At 42.7% G+C, this 15,613-nt stretch overlaps 1 protein-coding gene across 1 annotated transcript in view; it reads right to left on the bottom strand.

The window, feature by feature from the left end:
* The window catches only part of TRIO (trio Rho guanine nucleotide exchange factor), a 367,450-nt gene that overhangs the window by 122,746 nt on the left and 229,091 nt on the right, over positions 1 to 15,613 (bottom strand). Inside the window, exons 18-20 of the mRNA XM_031666092.1 lie at positions 10,415 to 10,529; positions 6,593 to 6,708; positions 3,504 to 3,626 (exon numbers count right to left, since the gene is read on the bottom strand). Coding sequence (XP_031521952.1) covers positions 3,504 to 3,626; positions 6,593 to 6,708; positions 10,415 to 10,529 — 354 coding nt within the window. The remainder of the gene's footprint in view (positions 1 to 3,503; positions 3,627 to 6,592; positions 6,709 to 10,414; positions 10,530 to 15,613) is intronic.

Here is a 15,613-nt window from a genome sequence, read left to right as displayed (position 1 = left end):
ATGACACATGTTTAGTAACTTTTGTCCATTTTCTTGGTCTTTTTTTTTCCTTATTGATTTGTAAAAGTTCTTTCCTACTGGGAAATCAGTCCTTTGTGATATGAGCTGCCTATATATCTTCTCTATTTGATTTTTATCTTTAGATGTTCCTTACAGTGGACTGCCCTGTGGAAAGTTTTACATTTTTTTGTGTAGGTGAATTTATTAACCTTTTCTTTCATGGGTTTGGATTTTGTGTCATTTAGACAAATTTCTCCACACGAGGATATAAAAAAATCCTGTTATTTCTTCTGGTACTATTAGGTAGCACTGCTGATATTTAAATCTTTTTCTGGTATTTATCTCGGTACTAAGGTGAGATATAAATCTAACTTAATTTTTTTTCCAAAGCCATTTATCTTGGAAAACATCATCAGAAAAAATTATTACATCTTTTAAAGTGAGATATTATAAGGATTTTCATTCTTATTCTATTTGTTATCTCTAGAGATTGTTACAGTGCTTAAAAAGCACATAAACATTTTAACTGAACAACCTCATCTGTAGGCATAATCCAGGAACCGGCGAAAAATAAAAGCAAACTGAAGTCTTAAGTCCACAAGCTCAAGAGAGCTTTGCTCATCATGTTCTTAGACAGAAATTCAATGGTGTTAGACACTTTCTAACAAAGTAAAGCATTTGGCATTGGGGACGCTGGTGATTAGGACCACAGGAAGCCCTATGGGAGAAAGGCTGTGGCATCCTGAACAGTTCAGTAAGGCAATGGTTTCTGGACCTCAGTGCGTGCAAAAATCACGTGGTGAGCTGTTCAAATGCTCATCCTCAGGCCTCACTCCAAGAGAGCCTACGTCACTAGGTTTGGAGTGAGGACGGAAATCTCTCTTAAATAAACACCCACAATCTGGATGCAAGTGGTGCCTGCAAGACCCGTGGAGAAACGACTGCACTGACAGTTGTGAAGGGACTGAGTCGAGTCTCGGTGAGCCGGTGATGGGAGACTCTTGTTTAGCCCTCCAGGTTCATTTCCATCAACACTAAAAATGTTTTAACATCGTAACAAGTGTGCTGAAAGACTTTCCTTTCAGAGCTGGGAATTCTCTATACAGTAAAAGCAACATGGTTTCTTAGAAGATTCTAAGATCGGGTGACAGAAGGCAAGTGAGGAAGCCTCAGCTCATGATGAAAAATCAAAGGACATCTCCAAACACCAAAGCAGGCGTTTTCTGATTAAGAGAAAGGCAGTCAGAAACCAAAGAAAAAGATTGCTAAGAAAAGGAAAGGTGAGGGGTGTTCTTTTCAAAATCTACCAGTTCCTCCTAGTATAACCAATTCAATAAACCCAACAAAAGAAACAGTTCTACATATTTGGGGATCAGAAAGGTCATGTATCACTCACAATTTTAGATATTCCTTATAAAATACAAGAATAAAAAATAAGCCTATCCTTGCCCAATCTTTCAATAATCGCACACCAAACTTGAGGAAAAGGAATATTCAGGAATGGAAAAATTCTTTCATTCTTTCATATACACTTTACTAGTGGAACAGGCCACCATGTTACTCAATTCCAGACAGTCACGTGCACATCACATCTCCCATGCACGGCCCCTGGAGCTGGGCAGTGAGCAGCCTGGCCGTACACAATGGCCTGCAGAGTGGAGTAGCGGTGAAAGATGGCAAATCTTAAATCTAGCTTTGAGTGTGGTATGTGATGTTAGGCATTCTGTTAATACCTTTATAATCAAACGATACTCAAATAAGCAAACATAGCTTGGGACTTCAGGCACACACACCACCATGCCCAACTAATTAAAAAAAATTCTTTTTGTGGAGACAGGATCTTGTCATCTTGCCCAAGCTGGTCTCGAACTCCTGGCCTCAAGTGATCCTCCCACCTCAGCCTCCCTTGAGCTCAGGAGTTTGAAGAGGATCGCTTGAGCTCAGAAGTTTGAGGATACACTGAGCCATTATGGTGCCACCGCATTCCAGCCTGGGTAACAGAGCAAGATTCCATGACTAACACACACACACACACCCCTAAATACAGGTCATATAATGCGCATAACTATTATTTAATATCTAAATATTAACAAAAAGTGAAAACTGTCCAGCCAGGTGGACTGTATGTGGAGGAGGAAAAGCCACGATCCTTACCCACAGGGGAGGGTGGGTCGGCCCTCTCTGGGGGCAGTTACTGTCCCATGGTCCTGCCCCCTGCCCTCCCCCAGTGCTCACCACACCCCAACCCTGGGCTGGGTCTTCCTGCTGCGCCCCCCATGCCTGGTCTCTCTGAAGCCCTGCTTGCCTGTGTGAGCCTCCAGGATAGGAGCCGTGGAAAAGGAGAGAGCCCAGCACCTCAGGGCCAAGGGAAAGGAGAGCTTTGGGGACCAGGAGCAGAGGGTGGCAAAGAAGAGCCGGAGGAGTCAGCAATAGTAACAGAAAACACAAACATGGACAAATAAACAATACAAAGTAGCCATCCTCTCTCTACATGACTGAAAAATTCCTGTTACGTTTTCAAAGCCAGGGCAGGGGCTACGGGAGATAACCAATTTTGCTACTTTATAGAAACACTTCTTTTTAACCAAAAATATTATCCTGCTTATCATTTATTTCCCACTCTTATACATTTGAAATAATTGGCAGCTTTTCCCAAAAACTCGAATTTGTCATCAACAATAGAGGCACTTCGGAAAATACTACAAAGGACGTATACTCAGACTTTGAAAAACAAAAACCCCACAGGTTGCAATGGTGACTCCAAAAGAGTCTCAAAACTGTTGTGAGCGCTTGGAAGGACTCAGCCTCTGCAGGTAGAAGCCTTAACTGGGACAACGTTCAGGTCAGTATGCGGATTCTTGTATTTGTCCTCAAAAAGCCGTATTTACTCACATATATGCCATAAAGATAATTCGATTTCATAATTTTCTTTTTATTTTCAGGAGAAAAATGAAAATGCCTCAAGTTTTAGACACCTCTGAACAAGCACTAACAGAGGCGATGACACAGACTCTGCCAACCATAAAACAGACACAACTTCAAGCTGGACTGAGCATGAGCAACATGACTGTAAGAGTTTTCACCAGCTAAAGATGGCGAAACACCCCCAGGTGAAGGAAAGAAAACACCCCGAGAATACATAAAGGCCAACCTGGGACACCAAAGAGTGTTTCACAAAAACAGCAAGTCCTCGGAAAACACCTCAGAGAAGAAAACAGGAGGGGGAAAGTGTAGAAGGGAATAATGAGAAAAACAAGGAATAAAAGGAGACAGACGGCGGTATTCACAGACATCAGAGGGACAAAGGACACAGATGAAGGGAGGAGGCGGAGGACACAGAGGGACACATGTGAACGGCAGGAGGAAGCATCCCCCAGTTAATGTGGAACAGCCCACTGGGTCATCCCTTTTCTCCAGTCTCATGAGGTATTTCTTTATGATATTTTTGAGAAAGACTCGCTTTCGACTTACAGGCTACTACACAAAGTCCACTCTGAACCCACCTTTGCAGTTATCTGGAACTCCTCGTGCTCTTTCAGGAGCTCCTGGGTGTGCTGTATACTGGAGCCTGTGGAGGTGTGCGTGGAAAGGTAGAACTCGCCATTGTCATGGATCCATTCCAAAGCCTGGAATGGGAAGGAATGAATGGAGTCAGCGGGCTAAACATTCCCGAGAGAAGCCCAAAGGCCGCAGCACCTCGTTGAAAGGTCAAATCGCAAACCAAGGCTGGCAGCATCGAGCAGCATTCCCTCTGTGAAATAAAACTGAAGTCTGATCACAATTACAAAATTTTTAAAAAGCACATTCTAGATGGTGTCGCTTATGTGGCAACAATAAAAAGTTTGAGTTTCTTAGTATTCCATAGTGTATATGTGTCACATTTTCTTTATCCCGTCTATTGCTGATAGGCCTTTGGGTTGGTTCCAAGTCTTTGCTATTGTGAATAGTGTTGCAATAAACATACGTGTGTATGAGTCTTCATAGTAGAATGATTTATAATTCTTTGGGTATATACCCAGTAATGGGATTGCTGGCTCAAATGGTATTTCTGGTTCTAGATCCTTGAGGAATCGCCATACTGTCTTCCACAATGAACTAATTTACACTCCCACACACACAAAAGTTTGAGTTTCTTGCAACCACGAACCTAAAGGCACAATAAAAGCACAATGAAAGAAACCATTACTATGAGCCTTTTTCAGGAAGGGACTAGAGTGGAGAGAGAGGGGAGGCAGCTGCCCTGGGGAGCACCCTGGAGCAGAGGGGCAAGGGGACACGGCCAGGGCAGCAGTGGGAACTGGGACGGGGCTGAGAAACCCACAGGTCTACGCCTCCTGGACCTGGTGCAGAAGCAAGGAGAGGAGGAGGAGGCAGGGCGCAGGGAAGAGGCTGAGAAACCCAGAGGTCTGCGCCTCCTGGACCTGGTGCAGGAGCGAGGAGAGGAGGAGGAGGCAGGGCGCAGGGAAGAGGGAAGCGAGAACACCACACCTAGTGGTTTCTAACAACAAGACAAGAGGGACATGGGGACAGGGAACCGCGATTGCAGTTCTGCTTCTGGTAAAGTCACTGTGGAGCGATGTCAAGGAAGTGGGATTTATGAATCCGGAGACCAGAAATGGAGGCCCGGGCTGGCAGACAGCACACAGAAAGAAGAGGAAAGAAAGACAAGAACAAGTCACAAATGAGCGCCAAGAAAGGCAATGGACAGACTGGGAGATAGGAAGGAGAGCAGCAAGGCCTGGGGCAGGCAGCCAGCAGGCGGGAGGGGCCTGCGCCATGGCAAGATCAGCGAGAGCCCTGGAGGCCGGTCTGCGGAAGCACCGGGTATCCGCTGCACACTGTGACAGTGAACAGAAGCGGAACGGCCGGAAGGCAGACGGGGCACCACCTGCAACAGCACGCACTTCAGGATTTTATTTTCGGTGAATAAGTGGACTTTAGGAAAATGCAACAATACATTCCATTATCTTTCTCTGACAACAGAATTATGAACAATTTTGCTTCTCTGTAGCTGAGGGATTCCTTGTCTTTCAATGGAGAGATAATATAGTTATGTGAGAAAAGAACCTGAAACCATCTCTAATTAGAAATCCAACCAGGCCTCCAATGATCTTAAATATGGTTAAACTGTCTAATAAAATGTTAAGAGAGTATAATTTACCAAACGCGACTGCATGCACCTGGCTATTGGGAACATGCTGGCTACACCTGGAATGTCGCTGGGAGGACAGAAGGGCCAAGGCAGAGCAGGGCGTCAGATCCCTGGCCTAGGAACCCAGTTCATCCAACTCTGGGAACTGAGTTCTGAGCATGGGCTGCATCCTTCGAGACCTACATTTTCCAAAATGGAACAAAAGCTGTTCCTTAAGTCTGAAATCTCTGCTAAGAAAGTTAATTTTTCTTCAGCTAAAAAGCATGTATCCAATGCCTGCTCTGGATCAGCTGCGTATCAGGTTGCAAGCCGGATTCAGAAGATGGGTCCGCATCGTGGTCAGAATGTGGGTCAACACCGACTGACATCACAGAATTGCCCTGGGTGACTTTAAGGCACCCAGACCAGGGCCAGGCCACACACAGGCGCTGGGGGAATCACCTTCTCTCCTGTGCTTCCCTCTAGACCCCCCAAATTCTGGATGAAAGTTTATGGATTCTTAAGCTCCCATTAAGGCAAAACAGAAGTGACAGGCATCTTAATGCTTAAGATGGGGTCAGATTTTACAATAAAATGATCTTCCATGACTGATGATACAGGCAGAAGCACTTCATCCTAAAATGACCTAAGAAGGGGATGCTCCAAATGTGCCCCCTTGATACATCAACATTTTTTGACTATACTAAATTATTAGAAATTCTGGGCCAGGTGCGGTGGCTCACGCCTGTAATCCCAGCACTTCAGGAGGCCGAGGCGGGCAGATCACCTGAGGTCAGGAGTTTGAGACCAGCCTGGCCAACATGGTGAAACCTCATCTCCACTAAAAATACAAAAATTACCCAGGCGTGGTGGTGGGCGCCTGTAATCACAGCTACTTGGGAGGCTGAGGCAGGAGAATTGCTTGAACCTGGGAGACGGAGGTTGCAGTGAGCTGAGACTATGCCACCGCACTCCAGCCTGGGCGACAAGAGCAAAACTCTGTCTCAAAAAGAAAAAAAAAAAAAAAGGAAAAAAGGAAAGAAATTCTGTCACATTTCTTACTTAATTTTAGCTTGATTCATTGGAAAAATAAAAACTTTGTCTTGAAAATATAAATACATCAGTATTAAAAAAAGCCATTGTATTTACCTCAGTACAGAACCAAGATTCCCTAATAGTTTTTAAACAGTCCTCATCATTATGACTTGTACTCTGCTGTCTTAGAGATGAGGTAAAGACAGCAGGGGAAAGCACACGTGTTGGGGGTCAAAAATCACGGAGTGACATGCTTTCACCAGGCTGTGGGGTTTTCTTTTCATAACAAACATAACTAGAAGGCAATACTGTTTGTCATTAGAAAGTGGTTTTCAAGAGGGCGGAAATGTCAAGCTTGGCCTCTCTGTGGAGGCAGGTGTAAGCACGGGGGTTTGCAGGGAGGCTGGGCACCAGGTGTGCACTGACCTGCTTGGCACTCCTCTCAAAGACCACGTACTGCTGACACTGGTCCAGCCGTCTTTTCCTCATGGTCCAATAATGCAATACCCTGTTCTCCCGCTGGAAGAGCTCATTCAAGATATCTGAGAGAAAAAAGAAAATGATGTATGTTGGTGCTTGCAATCAATTAAAACAGCTGCAAAATTCCATTCATTTTTATTGAGACTTTTAGGCAAATGCCATGCCAAGACAGCACGATAAATAAAGAATCGCGCTGTTTTCCTGTCTCAGTGAGCATGTCGACCAGACCTCTTCTCACTCTCACCTCCGTTGAGCATCTTACGATAAAGAGACCACTGGAAATTTGAGGTCAGTCTGTCATACCTCTGGCTGGATGGAGTCGTGGGATATGTGTATTTTGTAATATGCATTCGACATAATGCACAAGTTGGTAATATGCAATTCGACAATGGCTGAAAAAAAATCAGCATTTTTTTCAAGACTGTTAAAACTTTGTGTAGATGGAGTTTTATACAGATTAAAGGTTATATCAAAGTGGTGGAGTAATAATCAACAAGTGTGGATTAAAAAAAAAAAAAACAAAACAAAAACCAGGCCGGGTGCGGTGGCTCACATGTGTAATCCCAGTACTTTGGGAGGCTGAAGTGGGCGGGTGGATCACTTGAGGTCAGGAGTGCAAGACCAGCCTGGCCAACATGGTGAAACTGTCTGTACTAAAAATACAAAAATTAGCAGGGTGTGGTGGTGGGCGCCTGTAGTCCCAGCTACTTGGGAGGCTGAGGCAGGAGAATCGCTTGAACCTGGGAGGCAGAGGTTGCAGTGAGCCACGATCGCATCATTGCACTCCAGCCTAGGTGACAGGGCAAGACTCCATCTCAAAAAAGAAAAAAAAAAAAAAAGAAACACAAAACCATAACCCCTTAGGAGAGGAAAGGACATGAAGTGGGGAAGCAGAGAAGCATGAAGTTACAAAGGAAAAAAAAACTCATTACACAAACATTTAAAATGTCATAACCAAACAAGAACCACCAAAAACTGGTGCACAGACAAAATCTTTTTAAGAATTGGGAACATATGACACAGAATAGTCAACAGAAAAATAATGAACAATTCTTTAGAAGAAGAATGAGCAAAGCCTATAAATATGAAGTTCACAATTTAAAAAATACAGTCACTAAATATACAGGAACACATTTAACCTCAAACAATGAGACCATCTTTCACTGCTTTCCTGGCAGATGGATAAGATCCAGTGTTGGAAAGAGTGAGGGAACAGGTAATCACGATCCCCTATTATGGAAGAAGAAAAACTGAGTATGATGACCCCAGGGAATGACACTGAAAATGTGCATGCGTACCTTTGAACTGGGAATTTATCTTTCACATGAACAGTGCTCACACAAGTATTCAAAACTGTTTGGACAAAGATGTTTGAACAGTGAAGCGCTGCTTAGAACAGTGGAAAATGGGCAGCAACGTAGGACCCACCAATTGAGGGACAGGTCAAATCAACTTCAGAAATGCTATACTGGGTATTAAAAAGAACAGCATGTCTTTAAATTCTGACACAGAAAGATGACTAAGATATATTATTAAGTGAAAGATGCAAGTTGCAAGGTAATATAGTCTCATTTTTGTAACAAATTAAAAAGTGGGATGGGTGAGTGAAATATACATGTTTATATTTCTCTACATATTTACATTTATATGCACAGACAGCTTGCACAAAAGTCTTGACAGTGGTTACCAGTAGCTAAGGAATTAGGTAACTTATATACATTTGTACACTTTTTGAATTTTTGACACTAAGTTTGTTTTGCTCTAGAAGTTTATGAAACAAACAAAAAACTTAAGAAAAAAATTTCCGAGAGTGAAACTGCAAATCAAATAGAGGGTTCCTGGCAACTTTATTATATTGGAAAACCATTAATATAGGAAGTTTTCCACAAATACTTACTGAGTTCCTAGCAGGCTGTACTTTGTGATAAACAAGAACAGAAGAGCAGCATTTACATCCAGCCTAACAACAGACTCTCTCAATACTACCTCCAAAATGAACCCCAAATTTACTGACTTTTCTCCATCTCTACCATTATCACCCTAAATACCACCATATTCTTAAGGTGACAATATGGTGTCACCATTTTTAATGACAATAAAAAATGCCTTTAGACACTGCCAACTATCTCCCAGGGACCAGTGGTCATGCTGTTATTTTTACTCCACTGAAGAGGAAACTAGTTTAGTGAAATAAATTAAAAGTTTGAAATCTGAAGTCTGCTAAAAAAATTAAGCTGTCACTTACATGAAAATATCACACATGAAAATTAATATGAGCCAAAGCATTTTTTCTAGTCTCTCATTTCCACAGTCTCTGCCTGAGCCAGTACTAATTTTGGGCAAGTGAGCAGTAAACGGTGCTAAGTGCCCTCTTGGATATGGTGCTTCCTCAAGCTCCTGGCGGGGGGGCGGGGGGGTCCTCTGACCACGTGGTCTGAGATTCATCTTTGCCTGTGCCTTGGGGTTATACTGTCTTTTCTGCCACCATTACTCTTACAGGAACTTAGTGCACTGACTCGAGCATAAATAAACCTTTCACCCCCACGTAGCTCTGAGGGAAACAGAACACTTCTATTTTAATTCTTCACAGCATCCAACATTAGGATATACAACAGCAAAGGCATAATGAAGATCTAATGAGGAAATAAATGAAACATAGTCTCCCTCTCACACACAAACGTGTGTCAAACTAGTGCAACCTAGAAAGGACCACAATATCTTCAATCAGAAAAGACAGGACACAACCAACAAATAAAAGCAATATTGAGAGATGGATGAAAGGACATTATTTTTATAGGAAATGAACCAAGTAAACCAATTATCAATGCAAACAACTTGCTGGCCCAGAAGACTTATTCATGTAGAAAAACGGTTGCTTTTGTGAGTTGCACATTTTTCCAGAAGAAAAAGTCCATCAATAAAAATGTTTTACTGATAGAACTTAGAGAATTACAGTAGTGTAACAAAATTATTTTGTGACAACTAACAGATGAATCAGATGAGTAGACAGTAGAATGTAATGTAGAAAGTTTTTGTCTATCATATTGTTTTGAAAAGTGTGAGATGAATCATTTGCTAACTGATTATCACAATTTTTTTCCTATAAAACTCAACTTAGGCTGTGTAGCCCTGGTCAAAGTTACTTGCTTTGCGCCTTAGTTTCTTTATCCATTTTCCTTCCACATCAATCCTATTACAATTTAGTATACGTTTTCCCAGACCTTTTCTTAAGCACTTACATACATACACACACACACACACAAAAAAAAAACATGGTTTTATAGGTTTTTATACTCAAATGACATAACCTACATATTATTTTTCAATTTGTTTTTATTAACTATGCCTCAGGTATACAAAATTGATAATACTTCACAGTGATAAAATTGGGATGTATTTTCTCAATTTGGGCTTTTAAAAATACTTTGCTTATAGATAAATCTGGTTTTTCCTTTCCCCCTATTTATTTTTCACTTACTTTAACAAAATAGCCAATGGCAGTAAATATCATCCTGATTTTGCATTTTCTCCCTGTTTATATTCTTCAACTTATTCAATAAATTATCAACCTATTCAATATAATATCAGCCTATACATTTGTTTAATCTTTCACTATTAAACTAAGATCATTAGTAAGGACTTCATTAACATGAAACGGACATTTAAAACGAAACTGAGGTTGAGAGTTCAGAACACGTCGTGCAGGCTCCTTCCGTCTCTTGCCAGGCATGCACTGGGCCGCCCCTGGGGATTCCCAGCTCTACTCACTTTTCACTTGCTGTTCAGGAGCTTTGATGTGCGTCACCATTCCTGGCATGTTCACACTGTTCCTGTGCAGGTATTTCAGGAAGACATCTGCATTCCTCCGAGCAAGGGTGCAAGCCTAAAAAACAACGGAGAGCGATGTTTGGCTAATTTGACTTCTACAAACGTGTATTTGGAGTACACATCACTGGGCTCTAATATATGTCTTTACCTACAACATTTATCTGGCCAGTTTCTGATTTAGAAAATGCATAGGATAAAACCTAATTCAATTAAAAAATCTCTTTCTTTCCTGAAGCCCTCGCTCTGATGACACCTGCTGCTACATTCTGCCCTATAGAGAGGCCCATGGGGCAGGACACAGAGGGCAGCCCCTGCTTTATGGTCACAGAGGAAGGGAAGCCCTGTCTCCATCCAGCCTGGAGAGGTCTGCACACCTGGCCTGCCCCTGGATCACGGCGGCCTGAGACCTTGAGCTGCAGAACTCCGCTGGGCTGTGCCTGGATTTCTATACAGGGTAGACAGTAAACACTTTCAGTTTTGGGGGCGGTCATACGGTCTGTTTCTCCATCACAGCTATTCAAACCAACAACCGATGAAAGTAGCCAGAGGTGACAGGTAAACTATGTCGAGGTGGCCCAACTTAGCCCTCAGTTCATAGTTTGCCAACCTTGGTTGAAGCTTTGTTATGTGATGTCATTGTGGTAACTGACAGTATGTGTTTATGTTTATGCAGCCGGATAAACCAAACCAGTTTCATTCATATATTTTAACATAAGGGTTTTAGATAAAAGAATACAAATATAAAATCAAAGAAGGAAAAAACTCTAATTATATTTGAATTGGAAACATCTTGCACATTTCCTGTCTTGGGTCTGGAATTAATCTTTTCTTCAAGGAGCTCTATCTCCTTCTAGTGGTAAACGGTATTTAGAGCCACAGTCTAGTCATTCGGGATGATCAGGGCTTTTGGGTTGGTCACTGTTTCCAGACCTTTTCAGTAGATGGAGCGAGGCTATCTTTTTTTCAATTAAGAGAAAAACACATCGTGAGTCTCTACTGATCCGTGTGAAATTTCAAGTTGTCTGATATGGTCTGGCTCTGTGTTCCCACCCAAATGTCATCTTGAATTGTAATCTACACGTTAGGGGAGAAACCTCGTGGGAGGTGACTGAATCACGGGGGTGGTCCCCCATGCTGTTCTCGTGCAGCGAGTGAGCTCTCACAAGATGTGATGGTTTTGTGAGGGGCTTTGCCCTGCTTTGCCCTGTACTTCTCTCATTCTTCTCCTTCCTGCACCGTGTGAAGAAGGACGTGTTTGCTTTCCCTTCTGCAGTGACGGTAAGTTTTCGAGGCCTCCCTGTCCTGTGGAATTGTGTGTCAACTAAACCTCTTCCTTTTATAAATTACCCATTCTCAGGTATTTCTTCACAGCAGCATGAGAATGGACTAATACACTGTCAAAACCAAACAACACGGAAGATGCTGAAGACTACGAGGGTGATGGCTAAGGACAGCTAAGCGACCTGCCTCGAAAGGGCTCCTATGGATAGGACAAGCGGCGTGTTAAAAGATAAATGACAGAGACTGCTTTGAAACACACCAAATATATTTAAAGCCATGATGATACTAAAAAAAAAGTCATATGTAGAAGTTACTATAGCAACAATTCATTATCCTGAAAATGGCAAATAAAAAGGATCAAGCAAGCATTTACTCTGCCTTTTCTGGACAAACTCTATTTTAGAGTAACCAAATAGCTGAGAGGGAATAATTCTAGATAATCGAGGCCAAAGGAAATGACAGAATTAGAGTATCACCATTTTGCAATTCCTAAAAACCAGCTCCCACCACTGGGTGCTAACCCCATTAGTTGAAAGGTGGAAGGGAAGTTCAGAGGGGTGAATTGCACTCACCATACTTGAACCACTCATCAATCTTCTTACCAATCACAGAGACAGAGAACTAGACATGATGTATCTCCTGAGCAACCCCATAGGAAGCACAAGCACCACTGGCAAGGTTTTCCAAGCTCGCTCGCGCTCTCTCGCTCTCTCTCACCCCCACCTCTTTCTTCCCCCACCCCGCCACCCCACCCCCACCACCTTTCAAACCAGCTCTGATCAAGGCTCACAACCTAACAAAAATCTAGAAATTGTGGATGGTGCTAAATGACTCCACAGGATGTAATCGACAATCTGGAATGGGGGAAGTGCCACAATCTGAGGAACCTATTTCTTCAATTAATAAATAGTAATGAAAGGAGGGAATATTGTTTAGATTAAAAGTGATTCCAAAGATATACCCAGCCAAATCCATACATGGACCCTGTTTGAATCTTAATTAAAACCATGTATAAAAAGACATTTGTAGGCCAGGTGTGGGGGCTCATGCCTGTAATACCAATAATTTGGGAGGCCAAGGTGGGAGGATCACTTGAGCCCAGGAGTTTGAGACTAGCCTGGGCAACATAAGAAGACCCCGTCACTACAAAAAAAATACAAAAATTAGCCAGGTGTGGTGGCAAGTGCCTGTAGTCTGGCTCCTTGGGGGCGGAGGTGGGACGATCGCTTAAGCCCAGGAGCCTAAGGCTGTAGTGAACTATGATCACACCCGTGCACTCCAGCTTGGGTGACAAAGGAAGACTCTGTCTCAAAAAAAAAAAAAAAAGACATTTACAGAACAATCAGAAAATTTAACAATGCTGGATTTCAGATAATATTAAAGAATTACTATTAATTTTTAAGATAAGATAATAATATTTTATTTGTATTTCTGAAAGGGAGAATTTACTGTTGAAATTCACAAATAAAATGATAAATCTAGAATTTTAAATAATCCACTGAAGGTGGATATAGGCCCATAAATTGATAATCAGTGAAGATGGGTGAGTAAAATAGGAGGAGAATCCATTCTCTCTACTTTTGTATATATCTTCAAATTTCCACAATAAAAAGGTACTTAAATATCCTATACACAAACACTACAAAATTCAAGTTGAACAAAGGAATCCAAAAAGGCTTGTGATTACAGATGCTCCTTGGCTTACCCTGATAAACCCACTGTAAGTTAAGTTAAAAATATTATAAGTCAAAAATGAACTGATTGCACCTAATCTACTCAATATCCCAGTTTAACTTAGCCTAGTTACCTTAAATGTGCTCAGTTTAAGCCTACAGTTACCCTGGCCTGCAGCTGGGCAAAACCATGTAAAACAAAACCTATCTTATAATCCCATGTTGACTATCTCATGTAATTTATCGAATGCTGCACTGAAAGTGAAAATCAATGGTTGTTTAGCATTTGACGTGCAGGTTCTACTGAATGCATAGCGCACTGGCACCAACAAGTCGAAAAATCACAAGTCAAACCACCGTAACTTGAGGACTGCCTATATTTCTGTTTTGTAATTTTACCTAAATAGCTATCTTAATTACATGAACTAAGTGGTATTTATTTTTCTTTCATACTAAATGGATCCTGGACAAAGGGGAGAATTCTAATGATTCCACCTCGAAATCCTAATAGTGGTCAGCATTTAGTAAACTTAAGCAGCAGGGACATGTTGGGGGCAGGGGCTTTAAAAAGGTGTTGACACAGTTATAAAGACTGACTGTAGAAACTGTGATGGTTTTCTCACCCCGGGAGCTTGCTTAAAAAGAATACCACTGTGGTGGGAGCACAAAGTAAGTTACCAGATATAATTTCCAAAGAGTTACAATTTATCCTCACAGACTGAACAATAACTCTGTCCGTCAGATGATGGACTTCAGAAAAAAACACAAAAAATATTAAGTGTAACAGGAAAGTGGTCAGAGAGGTGAGAGCGCTGCAGCAATGAGGAGGTAAGGAGGAAAAGTGACCACCACCCCTACTTTTAATGGGCCTGGGCGGTGATAACAAGCAGAGCCTCAGAATTTCTGTAAGAGCCCAAGAATGCAACACGGAACATTCAGCACCAAATGTTGCTAAATGTTTCAACTACTTTGAAAAATTTAGCTGTTCCAAAGCACATCTGTGACCATGTATGACTAAATGTGACATACATAAAAATATGACAGAGCACTGTAGGCCCAACTACTAGGGAGGCTGAAGTGGGAGGATGGCTTAAGCCCAGGAAGTTCAAGGCTTCAGAGAGCCGTGATTGCACCACTGCACTCCAGCCTGGGTGACAGACTGAGACCCTTTTTCTGAATTAAAAACAAACAAACAAAAAACAACCAAAAAAAAAAAAAGAAAAAGCAGTCTTGAAAAATTCCTCATTTAAAGCTTTTCAGAGAGAAAACTCCCAGTCTGGTCTGCATGTGACACACTTGTCTTGTCGGAAGCGTTTCCTGAGTAGGTATCAGTGACTGCCACCCCAAGCCGTGTGGCGTTTGCACCGTGTCTCCTCCATGCCACGCTTATACCTCTTCTGAGATGCAATCTTCGTTCCCTCTGAAGGGAATGAAGAGGCTGAGTTTCCAAAGGAAGATTATTTTAAGCTACATTTGTATTGTTTTTCACCAAATCAACCGATTTGGTTGATTAATCAATCAACAGAGCGATTGATTAATCGCTCTGTCTCCAGAATCACTTGGTATTATGACTTCCAACCAATCCTTATTCATACAGATTTTCAGCTATTTCCCTGTGAAAACTAGAAAGACAGGGCAATCGCATATGAAAAAGATGTTAAGGTTTTCTTTCTTCAGCTGACTTCTCGCTGATGTGATACTGCCCTTGTTACATTCCACAGCAGGCAAGAGCTGTGGGGCACGCTCCCTTAGGAAGCGATGACTGTGCCACGCGTGCCTGGCAGGCAGGAAGCCTCTGCTGGGTGCACTGTCCACAGCACTGCCCCTACCTTCAGGCAGGAAGCCTCTGCTGGGTGCACTGTCCGCAGCACTGCCCCTACCTTCAGGCAGGAAGCCTCTGCTGGGTGCACTGTCCCAGCATCTCGCCCCTCACCTTCAGGCAGGAAGCCCCTGCTGGGCACCGTCCCGCACGCCCTCTACCTTCAGGCAGGGAAGCTCTTGCTGGGTACCGCCCTCGCTGCACTGCCTCTCTTACCTTCAGGCAGGAAGCCTCCTTGCTGGGTGCACTGTTCACGGCAGCCCCACCTTCCAGGCAGGAAGCCTCTGCTGGGTGCATCTGTTCATGGGCGCGGCTCCCCACCTTTGTGGGCAGGAAGCTCCTGCTGGGTGCACTGCCCACAGCACT

This window comes from Papio anubis, chromosome 5, assembly GCF_008728515.1.
Source record: "Papio anubis isolate 15944 chromosome 5, Panubis1.0, whole genome shotgun sequence".
NCBI classification, from domain to species: domain Eukaryota; kingdom Metazoa; phylum Chordata; class Mammalia; order Primates; family Cercopithecidae; genus Papio; species Papio anubis.
The sequence above is the reverse complement of the archived record's forward strand: the minus strand, read 5'-3'. Positions and strand labels throughout refer to the sequence as shown.